This window comes from Prunus avium, chromosome 8, assembly GCF_965620075.1.
Source record: "Prunus avium chromosome 8, drPruAviu1.hap1.1, whole genome shotgun sequence".
Taxonomy (NCBI): domain Eukaryota; kingdom Viridiplantae; phylum Streptophyta; class Magnoliopsida; order Rosales; family Rosaceae; genus Prunus; species Prunus avium.
The window spans coordinates 34,142,961-34,158,415 of NC_142291.1; the positions used below are offsets into that span (position 1 = coordinate 34,142,961).

The following is a 15,455-nucleotide window of genomic DNA, read 5'->3' on the forward strand; positions in this document are numbered from 1 at the left end:
CCCTTTTGATTGGGCGCTATGCGTTTATTTTTTAACAAATAGTATAGCCGCGCGGCTATACTCGGGGGTTTTTAAAAAATAAAAAATAAAAAAAAGAGTAAAGCCTAGGGTATTTTTTTATTTTTATTTTTTATAAATATAATAGCCGCGCGGCCCTTTTCTAAACCCTAAACATAACTCCATCGTCATCCTCGTTTCTATCTCTCTCGACTCAGAGCACCATCGTCATCCTCGTTTCTCTCTCTCTCTCTCTCTCTCTCCAGCGCCCGCCTAGACCACCTAGCCCGCCTAGCGCCCGCCTAGACCGCCTAGCCCGCCTAGCCCCCGCGTAGGCCATTTATTCAACTCCATTCAATGCTTTTTATGAAATAGCCTTTTAGGTGATCTTAATTGCTCAAGGGGATGTTCCTCTGTGTTGTAATGACGGTATGCACAACTCTTGGGGCAGTACCCCTGACTCCTCTACTAACAAAGATATTGGCAGGGACTTACGTCCCTGTGGATGATGTCAAACCGTCAATGAGCACCATGCAGGTTAAGTCACCTTGAACCTGTTCTGCTTCAAACAACCAATCTTTGTCCTCGACAGAGAGTAATATTTGAGGGGTTTCTTGTATACCATTTCAGTTTTGTGCTAGTCATGGGATGATGGGGATTTGGCTATATATATAAAATTTTCATTTCCTTCGATGTTGTTTGGGGTTGGGAAACAGATGTTCAGCAATTTTGTTTTTCTTTCTCAAGTGTGTATATATATACATATGTTTGAAGACTTCTGTTCACTTCTTGGGAATAAGTTGGGAGAGAGCAACATATATATATTTATCATGGCTTGTAGCACTCCAATTATACCAAAGGACTTCTTCATGAAAACAGACCAAGAACTGTATGGACAAGACGAAAATAAAAATAGTTCTGGTTTTGAAAAAGTTACAAGGACCCCAGATGACCAGCAAAGAGACATCAGCTTAAGATCAATGGATGAAGAGAATAATATGTCTCAAAGTGTTTGGTTCTTCAGAAAGTATCTTCTTACAAGAAGTCAAAATAATGTGGCTAAAACCAACATGGAAGCTGAATTTGAATCAGAAATTATCAAAAGGCATTCATCACCCCGCCCTTTATTACCACCTAAATTTCTTGGTAGTAATAATTTCCCAAGACACCGGCTATCTTTGCTAGAGCAACAGTTGCTTCCTTGATTGCAGTATGTTTTCCTTACCTTCGTCATATATATGCTTATTATGTTTGAGTAGCGATGTTGGCACTCTCCGTTTATGCTTCTGGAACGTCCACTGAGAGTCTTCAAAAGGAATTAAATTGAATTTCTATAAGCTAAACTAGGAGTGCCAAAATCGTTACCCTAATTATTTCTTGCGTTATAACATTAGTTTCCCTTTTGAAGTTATAGTCCTCTTCAATTTTTGTTGTGTGTGTACATACATAGATGTGATGATCAATCCAACAGGACTTCAGAACAACTTACAATATTTTATGATGGGATTATCAATGTCTATGACAATAAGGTGAATAGTTTAAAGAAATGCACACAAATTTTTAATTTTCAGGAAATAATAATGTGCCCAAAGCTTGAAATCCATGATGTCCATGTTGCGATTGCCATATTTGACTGTTCAACTTCTTTTTCTTGAAAATTATTTTCTCAAACAATTTATTATAATGTTATGTCTTACCAAATTGTGAATAATTATATAAAATTATCTGCTATATTGATTCCCATAGATATTGTCATTGTAGGCTCAAGCGATTATGCATCTTGCCAGTAAAAACTCATCGGTCAAACCTCTTGTCATTGTAGGCTCCATCATGGCTCGCTAGACTGTCCCAATTGTAGGCTCTTGACAATGATACTTTTCGATACTCCTCTGAGTTTACTTAGAGTCAGAGTTAATTCATCGTCTCTTGCAAATAGACCAAGTATAGATGAGAAGAGGATCAATGGTTCCCAAAACGAATGCTAATAATAATAATTGACAATTAAGCAAATGAGTATTATTTTGTATCCAGAGGATGATTTTGTATACACGTGTGTTTTTCATGTACAAAATCGAAAAAGCTAATATATATATTTAGTGGTTTAGGATGTTGAGGAGGGTGACTCTTCTTTTAATCAACTGCCTAAATAGGCAGTCAAGTACTTCCTGATCTTGAATGCATGACTCCAGATTGTCAAGCTGGTTGTTTGCATTCTTGTGGTCAGATTTGCTTGTCTTAAAGAATGATTGCAGAGCAGCATCCACTTGGGCAAATTAATTTGCTTCTGTTTCTTCCTCACAAGCTACTCTTTTGGTGCGAATAATCTTGGAAACCAATAACCAGCTGCTGCTCGGATTTGAATTTGGACCAGAGATGAAGGACAGGAGTGATTCAAACACCGAGAGAGTGACTGCCTCGATATCTCTCAACGTGCTAACAATATTAAGTACATAACACTTATTATATTTTTCCAATGTGGGATCTACATTTTTTTCAAGAGAGGAGAGGAAAAAGAATAGAACTCTATTACGAGCAGTTCGGTAATTTTCTTGTATAGAATTAAAGGCCTTTGGAGAATTTATTGTGTATGCTTCGTGCAAGTATAATCACAACCGTATGCCGAGTTTAGACATCCTTCTTGGTATAATGTTTACTGCTCAAAGCGTGTGGGAGTCAAATACTCCTTTGAATGCTATTAGACATTAGTTGTTGATTATTCATCTCCCTTGAGATATTTGATTTGCTTGCAAAAATCCCATGTGATCTCAATCATAATTTCAGAAACTCCTTTGAATTTTTTGAGATTATCCCACGTGAGGATGAAACTTTTGCATTAATAGTTTAAATATTCTTGGCCTCTACAAATTTGTTTCGGGTCAAACACTGACTTTCTAAAAAAAATTATTTTAATTTTTCTTAATCCTGGTCTCTATCCGTTAGGAAGATGTTCTCTGAGTTAACTTTAACTGACGCCATGGATAGCATGATAATAATTGGAATATTTACAAAGCAGATTGGGCATGAATTTGATATCTGATAGATGATGTATTTGCATGCAAGGTATGTTTTTTTTATGTTCAAAATCGAAAAGCTAATATACATATTTAAAAAAAAATAAAAAAAAAAATAAATAAATAAAAAAGAGGAATTGGGGCATCGTGAGTTGTTGGAGGGAGGTAAAAAGGTGGTGGTCATTGGTCAAGTCAAGAGCGGATCTCAGTCGGCCTAGAGTGAGATTAGATGTGGTTATGTCTGCCACAGCTGCTCTGATAAGTCAACTGCCTTTCCGCAATGATGCCAACCAGCCAACTGAGATTAGCCGTCAACTTGGGAGCCAAATAGGTGGCCCTCAGCATCTTTGTAGAAGCCTAGTAAAGATAGGGGAAACACCGGCATTGGACCAGTTTGTCGCGTCTTAACAAGACCTTCCCACATTCCACCTTTAATGCCCCCACGTTGGGTCACAAGCCCACGTTACTAGGCTCGGCAATCAAAATTTTAGGAGTTAACAATATTAAGTAGTTAACAAGGGTTATGTTTTTTCAATGTGGGATTACTGTTTTTTAAAGATCGAAGGAGAAAAGGACTTTATATTTAATACAAAACAATCTTCTTTCCGCATTGGTTGAAAGGATGATTATACCAAGGGGAACATGCCAAATTGTATCCTGTTTGTCCTTCCAACAGAAGGAAGCCCTAGCCTTAAGGTTCATCCAAAGGTCCAAAATTTCTTTTGGTATTATGTTTTCTACTGAAAGTTGTTGATTATTTATGAGTGGTTGTATGTGACTTTGGACACCAATGACCAGCTGCTTGTCTGTGACTTTGGCCCGGAGATGAAGGACGGAAGTGATTCAAACACTAGAAGAGTGACTGCTTCTACTTTTTCTCAACTTGCTAACAATATGGATGGTCGCATGATCCTAGTTGGGGGAAGATAAAGTTGATCTGTTTTCTATATTGCCTTAAGATTCTTCATAGCCCTGTGTATTTTATTTTTCACCTTCTTCGTCGAGGTCAAGTATTTGTTAACCTCACTTGTGAGTCCAGTGTCACCTCCCTCCCCGCCTTCTTCGTGGGATTGATTAAAGTTCTTGTACACATTCCTGGGTTTGCAACAGGGCATCTTGACAATGCGTCAATCATCGATTTGTATTAGGCTTACTTCATAATTTTGTGTTATGCAAACATGTTTTTTACATTATAAAAAATGATACCGAATCATACCGGTCCCGTTTGGGGCCGGTATGGTTCGAACGTTTTTTGAAAACCCCTCATCCCGTCCCGTCCCATCCCGATGCTTATATCCGGGATTGACACTGGGATGACCTCCATCCCGTGTCATCCCATACCGTGCCTAGGCCTACTTCTTTGTATATTGAATTTTGGGTGACAGATCTGAATGCCCGACTAATTGAGTTGCTGAATGATTGTTAAGTTCAGCTCATCTTACGGATCGTCTTCCTTATTGTAGTCAAAATGGAAACCAATAGCACCTCCCATACCTGCATATCAAGTCTATCTTGTTAATGAGTATCTTGTTAATGCACGCAAGCTTATTGTTTGGAATGCGTTGTATGATAAAGCAACATGCATTTCATCTAGGAAAAAAGAACATGAAAAGCCAGTGTTCGAAAAATCACTAGGCGGTAGGCCGAGAGTAGACGGGGCCTAGTGCCTATAGGAGTAATTAGAGCCTAAGCGTTTCTTTTTATTATTATTATTTATAATTATTTTGTATTATAAATTATAAATTATAAATTAATACCAAAATCATGCGAAATAAAATGATATATAAATTAGAGCCTAAATTAGAAAGTACCATAATTGAAATAAAACATGGGGAAAAAGTTAAGCGTAAAGCATATAATAATACTGTATTATTCAATTAACATATTAGTTAAAAATATTACATTGCAATTTTTGGGTATAGACCGAAAGGGTTTTGTTTGTTGGGCCCATAACTCCTACCCATAAAAACGATACGTATAGCTTAATAAGGTGGCGTTTGGCCCCGCTGAAATTTTTTAAAAAGCAGCTTTAATAAAAATTTGGCACAACCATGGTGTTTGGTAAACATCAGAAATTAGCTTTTTTTTAAAATCGCGGTCAATGACCGCTGTTTTTCCAAAGCAGGCATAACCCTGCTTTAAAAAAAATTTAACCGGTGGTTTTAATGAATGTTTTACTTTCCCATAATGCCCTCACTTATTTTTCAAATAGACAGTCCTTGTCCCTCCAATACAATCAAGCAACGCAAACTCCTCTTCTTCCCCATTCTGCAGACTCTCATTTTCTTCTTCATTCCTTTTTGCTATTCGTCGTCTGCAACAAATCCCACCCAAGCTCCAGCCACAACCACAACCTCCCTTTTTCTATTCGTCGTCTGCAACAAACCTCACCCAATCTCCAACCACAACCACAACCTCCGACCATGGGCTGTAGACGACAACGATGACAGACAAGCACTGATGGCAAACGACGATGACAGCGATGACAGACGACGAAGACTCCACAGCTTGGATTATAGACGACGATGACGACCATGCAAGGAGGACGACTTCTCTGGGCAGAGGGAGAAAAATAGAACAAGAAGGAGTAGAAGAGAAAATTTTTGAAAAAAAAATGTGCAGAGAGAAAGGAGAAGAAGAAGCAGATGACAGGAGAAAGGAGAAGAAGAAGATGAAAATGGAGTAGCAGAAAGAGATGCAGAGATCTGGAAACCAAAAAAGGGGTTCCCAATAAAAAAAAAGAGATGCAAAGAGACGAAAAAATTCTGACTCAAAAAGTGTAAATTAAAAAAAGGAAAAAAATGTAGCGTAAATGGTTTTTTTTTAAGTAGAAAAAGAAATAAGAAAACAACAAATAATTTCATCATGATTCATGTCCTTTTTTGTCATTATACACACTAAAAGCAATTCTAATAAAAATTTACCAAACACTTTGATTGCTCACAGCACTTTTTCAAATATAGTTTACCAAATGCCTAATTGATTTTTTTCACAGCTGATTATTTTTGCAGCACAGCAGAAGCAGTTTTTTTAAAAGCACAGCAATGCCAAACTAGCCCTAACTCCTACCCAACAAAACGACGCATACAATGTATTCCATTAGGTCATCTTCTTCGCGTTTACCACCCGGTGCTGCCGCCGCAAGCTCGTGGAGCAGATCCAGCCAAATCTCTTCTTATAGATTACCACATGGTGCCGCCTAAAGCTCTCGGAAATGAAGGATCCGCCCAGGCCGCGCCTAGGAGCGGCCTAGGCCGATTTTTCGAACACTAGCAGCATATGCATGTGTATGATATTTAAAAACCAGTTGGTAGGAAATGGAAGGTGATGAATGATTCTGACACAGACAATGTACAACATGAATATAAATTAATGCAAAAATATTTCCTGGGCAGAGTGATACGTACAGAACTCGTCACCGGGGACAGGAGGCAGGCAGAGTTGGAATGCTGGATAAAAGAGCTAGCTATTCCGTTTCATTAATATATATATATATATATATATATATATATATATATATATATATATATATATAGAGAGAGAGAGAGAGAGAGAGAGAGAGAGAGAGAGAGAGAGAGAGAGAGAGAGAGAGAGAGATGGTACAATACCACTCGTGTTCTGCATATTTTATGGTTGATTGTGCAATGCATCCGATGACATTGTTACCGAATTGAAGATACTCATGCTATATATTATAAGTAAAATATAGGTGCTGATGGGGTTTGTGATCCGGTGGTGGGGAGACGATGCATAAACATTGCTGATATAGTTTTTAGATCCAGATCGAAATCACGTTGTGACTGATTCAGCTGTGAAGAGGATGAGTTGCTCTTGTCTCCCGAACCGTGTGATATATATTGAACAGATGCCAAAGGGAAGGAAAGCAAACTGAAACACCAAATTGAACATTCAACTGCAAAGTACAAGAATTGTTGTGTCTGCATTTACATGTGAGCTATGCAATGGACCTGCAATATTATAATATGGCATATATAAATGTATTTCATGAAGAAAAGCACAGGAAAATTCAAATGCTTGTAACAAGGTTCTGAGTCTCTGGCACTGACAATATGTAACCACATGATTTTAATTGATTTCTTAATGTAAAATATTGTGTTAGTTGATCATTTCCATTGAATTTATATATTTCCGAGGCAGAGTTACAGAGAACTCGTCTCCATGGAGGCAGGCAAGTAGGGCTGGAATGCTGGATAGAAGAGTTATTGCCTTACTGTTATACGTGTTGAATATGATACAATACCACTCGTGTACTACATATTCTGTGGTTTGTTGTGTAGTTTATCAGATATTGTTACTCCTTTGAAGATGCTCATATTATATTATATTTAAAACAGGGTTGGGTGATCCGTGGGCGATCAGCTGGTGTGGAGACAGTGCATAAACATCATTGATATAATTTTTTGATCCAGATTGAAATCGCACTGCCACTCATTGAGTTGTTAGGCAGCTGAGTTGCTCTTGTCTCCCATACCATGTTATATATATTGAGCAGATGACAGAGGGAAAAAGGGCAGACTTATACACCTAATTGAACATTCAATTGCAACAAGTACATCTCACCTTCTCTTTTCCCATAGAAGAAATGGCTGCCTTTCCCTTAAACTCAAAATCACATATCCATGCTCGCTCTAACAGCTTGCCTTCAACATCACACCCTTTTGTTACAGAATTTGAGGAGAACTTGTGCAGATTAAAGGCTTCAGAAACTGTCTCTTCATCATCATCCTCATCCATAAGTCACAAACTAAATAGACTTCGGTATTTGCATAAATGTGTTGAAAATTTTCTCCTTTTGCCATTCACTCAACAAGCCTTGGCACAGGAGTGTGGAGACAAATGGATCAATGAACTACTAGATGGATTTTTGAGGCTCCTGGATGTGTGTGGCATCATTAAGGATGCCCTTTTGCAAACAAAGGAATGCACGCATGAACTTCAATCAATTATGCGCAGAAGACGAGGAGGTGACATGAGCTTCCTGAGTGAGGTTTGAAAATACCTTGCCTCTAGGAAGGATGTCAATAAGGCCATGAACAATGCCTTAAAGGTCAGGGAAAGTAACTGCACAGACAAAAACCACGAGACTCCGGCTGTGGTCAACATGTTGAAAGAGTTAGAAGCGGTCACTGTTGCTTTGTTTGAATCCTTGTTGTCCTTTATAGCTGGTTCAAAATCAAAATCAAGCAGTTGGTCATTTGTTTCCAAGCTGGTGCAGCCCAAAAGAGTAGCTTGTGAGGGCGAGGAAGTTGCAAATACGAATGAACTTGAGAAGGTGGATGCTGCATTGCAATCCCTTGTTAGTCACAAGTCAAAAAAATCTGGTAACACAATGCAAGTCGAGGATGTGCAAATTTGGCTCCAGGATTTGGAGGCAAACATTCAAGACATTGAAGAAGGACTTGAGTGCCTGTTCAGGCGCTTAATCAAAACCAGAGTTTCCCTTCTCAACATATTCAGCCATTAGGCATGAAAATCATCATGCAGTATAGAATAGGCATCCAATTTTGTAGAGATTAAACAAACATACTTGTATATTAAAGAGATATATGCTTATTTTCTTTTCAGATTCAAAAGTAATATGCCCCTTTGACACAACATATCTGCTCTCTGTCTTTGCTTTTTCCATCTTTTTTTAATTTCAATACCAATGCCATTATAGAAAAACTCAAAGCTAATTCAACCAAGTGCCTGTTTTTTATCAATACTTAGATTTCAACTCTAAGCATCAGAATATGAGGCTAGCTTCTGCCAAATTTCGTGTAATTTAATTCGTCTTATTGTTGTCAAGATTCCATTTGTCTCAAATTGTGATTAAACACAGATAACAATTCTTAAGATTCACATGGTAGCTCCACAGAAGTAATTAAGAATGATAAGTTTAACACAATGTGCATTGTAGATTTAAACCTCCACATGTCTTCTTCTCTTTGTAGGGGACATGATTGCTCCAACAAGCCTAAATTATTTCCTTGCATCATTCAAAGACAAAAAGATCGTGGCGTTTGCAGTTCTTGCTTCCTCTGAACACTCAAAATTTGATGGATTTAACAAAATTAATGTTATAATTAAGTGTTGTGTTTGCCTGTACATGTCAGCTATGCAATGGAAGTTGGAACTCGAAACACAGGGTTATGGCAAGCTGGAAACTTTCTGATAATTTGTTTAATAATGAGGAGATCAAATAACAAGAAAAGAAGTCGGAATACAACAACCAGCTAAGGTGCTGGAAGTGCATCCCAAAATTGGGACCACTTAAATCATCAAGCACTCATCAGAACCCAACATGAGAGAGAGAGAGAGAGAGAGAGAGAGAGAGAGAGAGAGAGAGAGAGAGAGAGAGAGAGAGAGAAGAGAGGCAAATATACAACAAAAAATTTCTGGCTATTGAAAAAAAAAAAAAAAAAAAAAGAAGCAAATCATCCGATTTGGGTTTTCATTCATTTTAAGTTTTAACCCCATAACACCTAATTTCATCGAATTACAACAATATCAAAACACAAGAAATTAATACATACGTACCACATTTGGGAACTTCTAGTATGTTTTCTCAAGTTGGGAATTGGAATTTATATCTTTGATCACCCTCCCCAATTTGTCCATCAAGATAGAGAGATCGAAGACTGACATAATGGGCACTGACTTGAACTCAATCAATACAGCCATAATCTTCCACACTTGAGCCCGAAGGACCCAAATGGTTTTTTTGCTAACTTTACACCTTCTTAGTCTAATGACTTTTATTTTATTTTCTTATACAATCGACAATTTTTTTTATATAAACGATATTCAATTTTAATCTTTGGAAAAAAAATATTCAACTTTAATCTAAACTAAATTACAAGGTGGGGGATTTGAACTCGGGTAACCAACTTGGCTAAACCCATTAAACAAAAAATATTGAGGTAAATACTCTTAATTAACCACTCCACAAGCTCTTGACTACTTGTTAAGGCATTTCATGTTAACGAAGTAATATGGGGCATTATCAAGTTGATTACCAAAAGCAGTCATTTGTCATATTCGAAAATATGTAACAAACCCTCCTTTATGAAAAAATGGAATAAAATACTACAAATTGATGAGAGCAGAGCAGCCCAGATAAAAACAAGCATTGCTTTGCTGTATCATCAAGGAAGTCACACGTGACACTGAGCATTGACAGGTGATTACAATTAGTTAATTAAGGTAAAATGTTGCCCTACAATTAATCTCACACGGCATTATGGTACCATTGTGGATTAAAGTATGCACGTGTGCAAGTGTGAAGCAGCCTCCTCTTGTCTTCCAGAAAGGCAGGGCTTGCCTAACCAAGAGGCTTCATCTTTGTATTTGTCTGCAAATTAAATTAAATTAAATTAAAGACCACACCACATTACAATGCAAATTTGAGTTTGCATGAATTATTTAAGCCAGCCCCCCTCGTGCAGCCACATCACTAACACATGAACCAAATATCAGTGGTTAAAGGCTTTGGAGATACATTGAGATATGGACAAGTTAAAATAATTGTGTAATGAGTTGGAGTTTGTGTTGGTGTTAGGGAGCATTGCATGAACATCGCTGAGATGGTGTTTTAGATCCAAATCCAAATCATGCTATAAGCTCCCATTGATTTGTGTGCGATGATAAGATAAGATGCTCTCTGTCTCCTCCTCTTTGAGGCTTTGGTCCATTATATATAATGTAGAGTAGGTGTTGAAGGAAAGGAAAGCAAAAAGCCAAGTTTGAAATTGCTAACAAATCTGAACAATATTTCAAGGCCATCATCTCTCTCTCTCTCTCTCTATCTCTCTTTTCCTAGAAAAGAAGAAAAAAAATGGCATCTGCCTCGGCTTTAAACCCGAAATCCAACTACCATATTCGGTCGATCAGCCTACCTTCGAAACCACACCCTCTATTTCAGCAATGTGAAGATCATTTGTTGAGAATAGCAGCTTCTGATGCCTCCTCTTCATCCTCATATTCGTCATCTTCCATAAGCCAGAAATTGAGTGGCCTCTTGGATTTGCATAACTGTCTCCATGAGTTGTTTCAGTTGCCTCTCACCCAAGAAGCCTTTGTCCGGGAGCGAAATGAGAAGTGGGTGGATGAGCTTTTGGATGGCTCTCTTAGGCTCTTGGATGTATGTACAGCAGCCAAGGATGCCTTGATACACACAAAGGAGTGCGCACGCGAAATCCAGTCAATCATGCGCAGAAGAAGGGGAGGCAAAAGCGGGTTCACAAATGAGGTTAGGAAATACTTAGCCTCAAGGAAGGTGGTCAAGAAGGCAGTCTGCAAGGCCCTGGGGACTTTAAGAAGTTCTCAGAAAAAATCCACCTTCTCATCCACCAACAAAGACAATGTAACTGTGGCTTTGATTGGTGTGCTGAGAGAGGTTGAAGCTGTCTCTCTCACAGTGTTTGAGTCCCTTTTGTCCTTCATCTCTGGAGCAAAGTCAGCATCAAAGATGAGAGGCTGGTCTTTTGTTTCCAAGCTGATGCTCACCAAAAAAGTTGGTTGTGAGGAAGACAAAACAGAAATAAATGAATTTGCTGATGTAGATGCTGCATTGAGCTCCCTTGTGTGTCAAGAAACAAGCAACTCTGACGGCATCGTCGACTGTGAGAACGTGCAGAGTGAGCTGCAACAATTGGAAATGTGCAGTCAGGATCTAGAAGAAGGGCTCGAGTGTCTTTTCCGGCGTTTAATCAAGAATAGAGTTTCCCTCCTCAACACCCTGAGCAACTAATTGTGAATTTTGCTGCAGTATCATGAACATCCAGGATTTTTGTTGCCCTAGATGCTAGGTTTTATGTACATAAATGAATATACATGTATTGTCTTTTGTAATACAAAATGGTGAATACTCTTTGGCTTAAATTGCGTCTACTTTTTCTCTCTCTTCATAATCATTTATTTTCGGATCCAACAAGGTCCGTTCATCATACTGATCATGAATTCCTGCAAGCTCTGATATTAACTAGCATTCTTTTGATTACCTTCTAAATTTTCCAATTATGATCCTATATGCAAGGTATCAATTAAGACATTTAATGGAAAGGGGAACTTCCTTATAGTCCAATTGCAAGATGAATAAGTCTTTAATTTTTCACCCCTTCAACAAAAAAGCTATTTTAACTATGTAGAAGTTAGTTTTGCTCTGTCAACTGGGAGTCTTGAGAGGTAAATTTATAGGAGTTTTCAAAATTATGATTGAGATCACATGGGATTTCTGAAAGCAGATTATATCAAATGTCAAGGCTGTCAAGATTCTAATTGTCCCAAGAGAGATCATCAATAATCAACATCAATTAAGGCTATTCAAAGGTGGACTTCATTCTCACATGCTCTAAGCACTGAGCATATGCTGGCTGTCCTTCTGTTAGGGGGATAACAGGATGGCTTGGCAGGCTAGCTCTGCATCTCATGCTATTTTTTTTTCCAACAAAACAGAGATTAAAAACACGTTTTCGAGAAGAAGAAAGAAAAAGAGAGACTAAAATTAGGTGAAGTCTAAGATATGAAGTTGCTTGCTTCTTGCTATACAATCTTTTTGAAATCCTTAAAATCCATATGATCTTTATATCAGCCAAAGTTTTTATTAAATATTGTTTTTTCATGTAGTCATGGAATGAGTGTGGAACTTATTTAAATTGTTGGTTATTGAAAAGTGTTTACAATTTGTGCAAGTTGGGCCATAATTGAGACATTTGGATTGGAGAAAAAGGCATCATCACATTCAATTCAAAAGGAAAAAGGTTTTTGTGCCTAGTGAAAATATACAACCACCACAACCAGATAGGCAGATAGCAGGAACTTCAAATAAGCTTCACAGTCTGGTTTGTTACTAATGTAAACTACATTACAGCTTAATGTCAATTAATTAATGCTTTACACGAAGCTTCATCTGCGCCGTATTTCTCGATCTAATATCCAGGATTACAGCAGTGATTAGCATAAAAAAAACGTATTTATTTTCACGTGCAAAGATGTCACACACCATTATTGCTGCTGCATGAAACAGAAGAGAGAAAAAAAAAAAAAAAAAAAAAAACAGGTGCAAGTACAGATGGGGAAGACTAATAATAGGTATTGCCTTTTCGTGGATATGAGGAAAAGGTGTCAACCCACTCGTGCCCTTGTTTATTTTATCACCATTGCTCAAAATATAATATAGCATGGCGTCAATATGGAGCATTATCTTAAGGTTAAGAAACTTTAGTCGTATGATTTTATATGTAAAAATAATTGGAAATGAGTTGAGATGCCAGTGATGGGGAGACATTGCTGAGATAACACTTGGCCAAATCAAAACAATCTTGTATGGGAAAAGGTAGATAAGTTTTTCTGTTCCCCTTGGAGTCTTCTGTAGATTTGGCAGATGCAGCCTGCAGGCATGCCGCAGAACGATGGAAGAAAGGTAAATCACCAGAATGTATACATTCAACCCAGAAACCTTCTCTTCTCTGGATAGAAAGGGAAATGGCTGCCACAAATTAAAATTTTCTTGCTCGCTCTATGTCTAACGTGGATTAAAGTTAAAAATTCAATGGGACTAACTAATGACAATCACATGGCAGACTCAGATCTCAAACGCTTCTAATTATAGTGGCAATTGTACTGGTTTTCTTTCTGATTAGGGAACAGTCTAATTTGTCTAGCCTGCCAAAAAACCATTTTTAATATTTCAGAAACACAATGCATGGTCATAAAACTAATGCATCTTGCAGATCTTGCCTGCTCCCTGCTTAACAATCATGTCTAGGACCTGCAAAATAAGATGAATTAACTAATCCCATAAATTGATCAGCATGACTGAGTTTTGTATGCATAAGGCTTAAGCATAAAATAAGGATGGCTCTCACCTCTCCATGTATAATGGGACAAAGAGTTGATGCCACTCGTGCAATCTCATATTTAATTTACAGATCTCTCTGTCCAATATGTTCATCATGACTGAATGGTTGTTACATTATGAAAGCATACAATGAGATTTTATATGCAAAATGAGTTGGTGTGCTGGTGGGAGAAGAGACATTGCATAAACATTGCCTAGGGGACGTATAGATCCAAATCGAAATCATGTTATCTCTCACTGATGATTGGAGTGGATGAGATTCCATGTCCCCTTCCTCAACCAACACTATATATTAGGCAGATGCATATGGAAAGGAACACATCAATCTCAATTGTACATTAACAACAAGCTCTTTCTCTTCTTTCTTTCTCACAAGACACAAAAAGGAAATGGCTTTCCACACTCGCTCTAACAGCTTCCCTTCAAGGCCACACCCAGTCGTTCAAGAAATTGATGACCATTTGTGTAGATTGAGGTCTTCTGAGGCCACCTCCACATCATCATCATCATCAATCAGCCACAAACTGAGTGGCCTCCAAAACTTGCATGATTGTGTTGATAGGTTGCTTCAGTTGCCCCTCACTCAACAAGCCTTGGCACAAGAGCAAAATGAGAAATGGACTAATGAGCTATTAGATGGCTCTCTGAGGCTCTTGGATATTTGTAGCGCTGCCAAGGATGCCTTGTTGCAAACCAAGGAATGCGTACAGGACCTTCAATCAATCATGCGAAGAACAAGGGGAGGTGAATGTGGAGTACTCACAACTGAGGTCAGGAAATACTTGACCTCTAGGAAGATGGTGAAAAAGGCAATCCACAAGGCTATAGGAAATGTCAAGAGATCGAGTTTCTCATCCCTCAACAAGAACAATGAGACCATTGCCATTGTTAGCACGTTGAGAGATGTTGAAGCAGTCACTTTCGCTGTGTTTGAGTCCCATCTTTCTTTCATCTCCGGTCCAAAATCACAGCCAAGCAGGTGGTCATTGGTCTCCAAGATGATGCAATCAAAAAAAGTAGCTTGTGAGGAAGAAACAGAAGAAAATGAGTTTACAAAGGTAGATGGTGTATTGAAATCACTCATTGGATGCAAGACAAACAAATCTCATCCCCAAAGCCATCTTGACAATCTTGAGTCATGCATTCAAGATCAGGAAGAACAACTTGAGTGTCTATTTAGGCAACTCATCAAAACTAGAGTCTCTCTTCTCAACACATTAAACCATTAGATATTAGTTTTTCAGTTTTGTGTATGAAAAGCAGTACATGTGTACAAATATATGATAGAGTTCTATTCTTTTTCCTCTCCTCTCTTGAAAAAACTGTAGATCCCACATTGGAAAAATATAATAAGTGTTATGCACTTAATATTGTTAACTCCTAAAACTTTGTTTGCCGAGCTTAATAATGTGAGCTTGTGACCCAACATGGGGGCATTAAAGGTGGAATTTGGAACTTAGTGTAAGACATGGACAACCTATGGCACAGTGCTCTCGGCACGGTTGCTCGTGGGCTACTCTACAGTGGCAACCATGGTGGCTTATCAGAGCAGCTGTCGATCACGCTAGGCCTAGGTTCGCTCTTCA

The 15,455-nt window shown here is 38.2% G+C and overlaps 2 protein-coding genes and 2 pseudogenes across 2 annotated transcripts; 3 read left to right on the forward strand and 1 right to left on the reverse strand.

The window, feature by feature from the left end:
• Positions 1 to 2,090: 2,090 nt before the first annotated feature.
• The window catches only part of LOC110758523 (uncharacterized), a 53,706-nt pseudogene continuing 40,341 nt past the window's right edge, over positions 2,091 to 15,455 (reverse strand).
• Positions 7,648 to 8,493, forward strand: LOC110751668 (uncharacterized; annotated as a pseudogene).
• Positions 10,753 to 11,848, forward strand: LOC110751669 (uncharacterized). Its single transcript, XM_021952169.2, has one exon. It carries the CDS (start codon positions 10,846 to 10,848, stop codon positions 11,758 to 11,760), a length of 915 nt encoding a protein of 304 aa, XP_021807861.1. The 5' UTR covers positions 10,753 to 10,845; the 3' UTR covers positions 11,761 to 11,848.
• On the forward strand, positions 14,244 to 15,098 carry LOC110751670 (uncharacterized). Its single transcript, XM_021952170.2, has one exon. The coding sequence runs from the start codon at positions 14,259 to 14,261 to the stop codon at positions 15,096 to 15,098; it is 840 nt and encodes a 279-aa protein (XP_021807862.2). The 5' UTR covers positions 14,244 to 14,258.

Coding starts and splice junctions, on each gene's coding strand:
- LOC110751669 (XM_021952169.2), top strand. CDS start 10,846: ATGGCATCTGCCTCGGCTTTAAACCCGAAATCCAACTACCATATTCGG.
- LOC110751670 (XM_021952170.2), top strand. CDS start 14,259: ATGGCTTTCCACACTCGCTCTAACAGCTTCCCTTCAAGGCCACACCCA.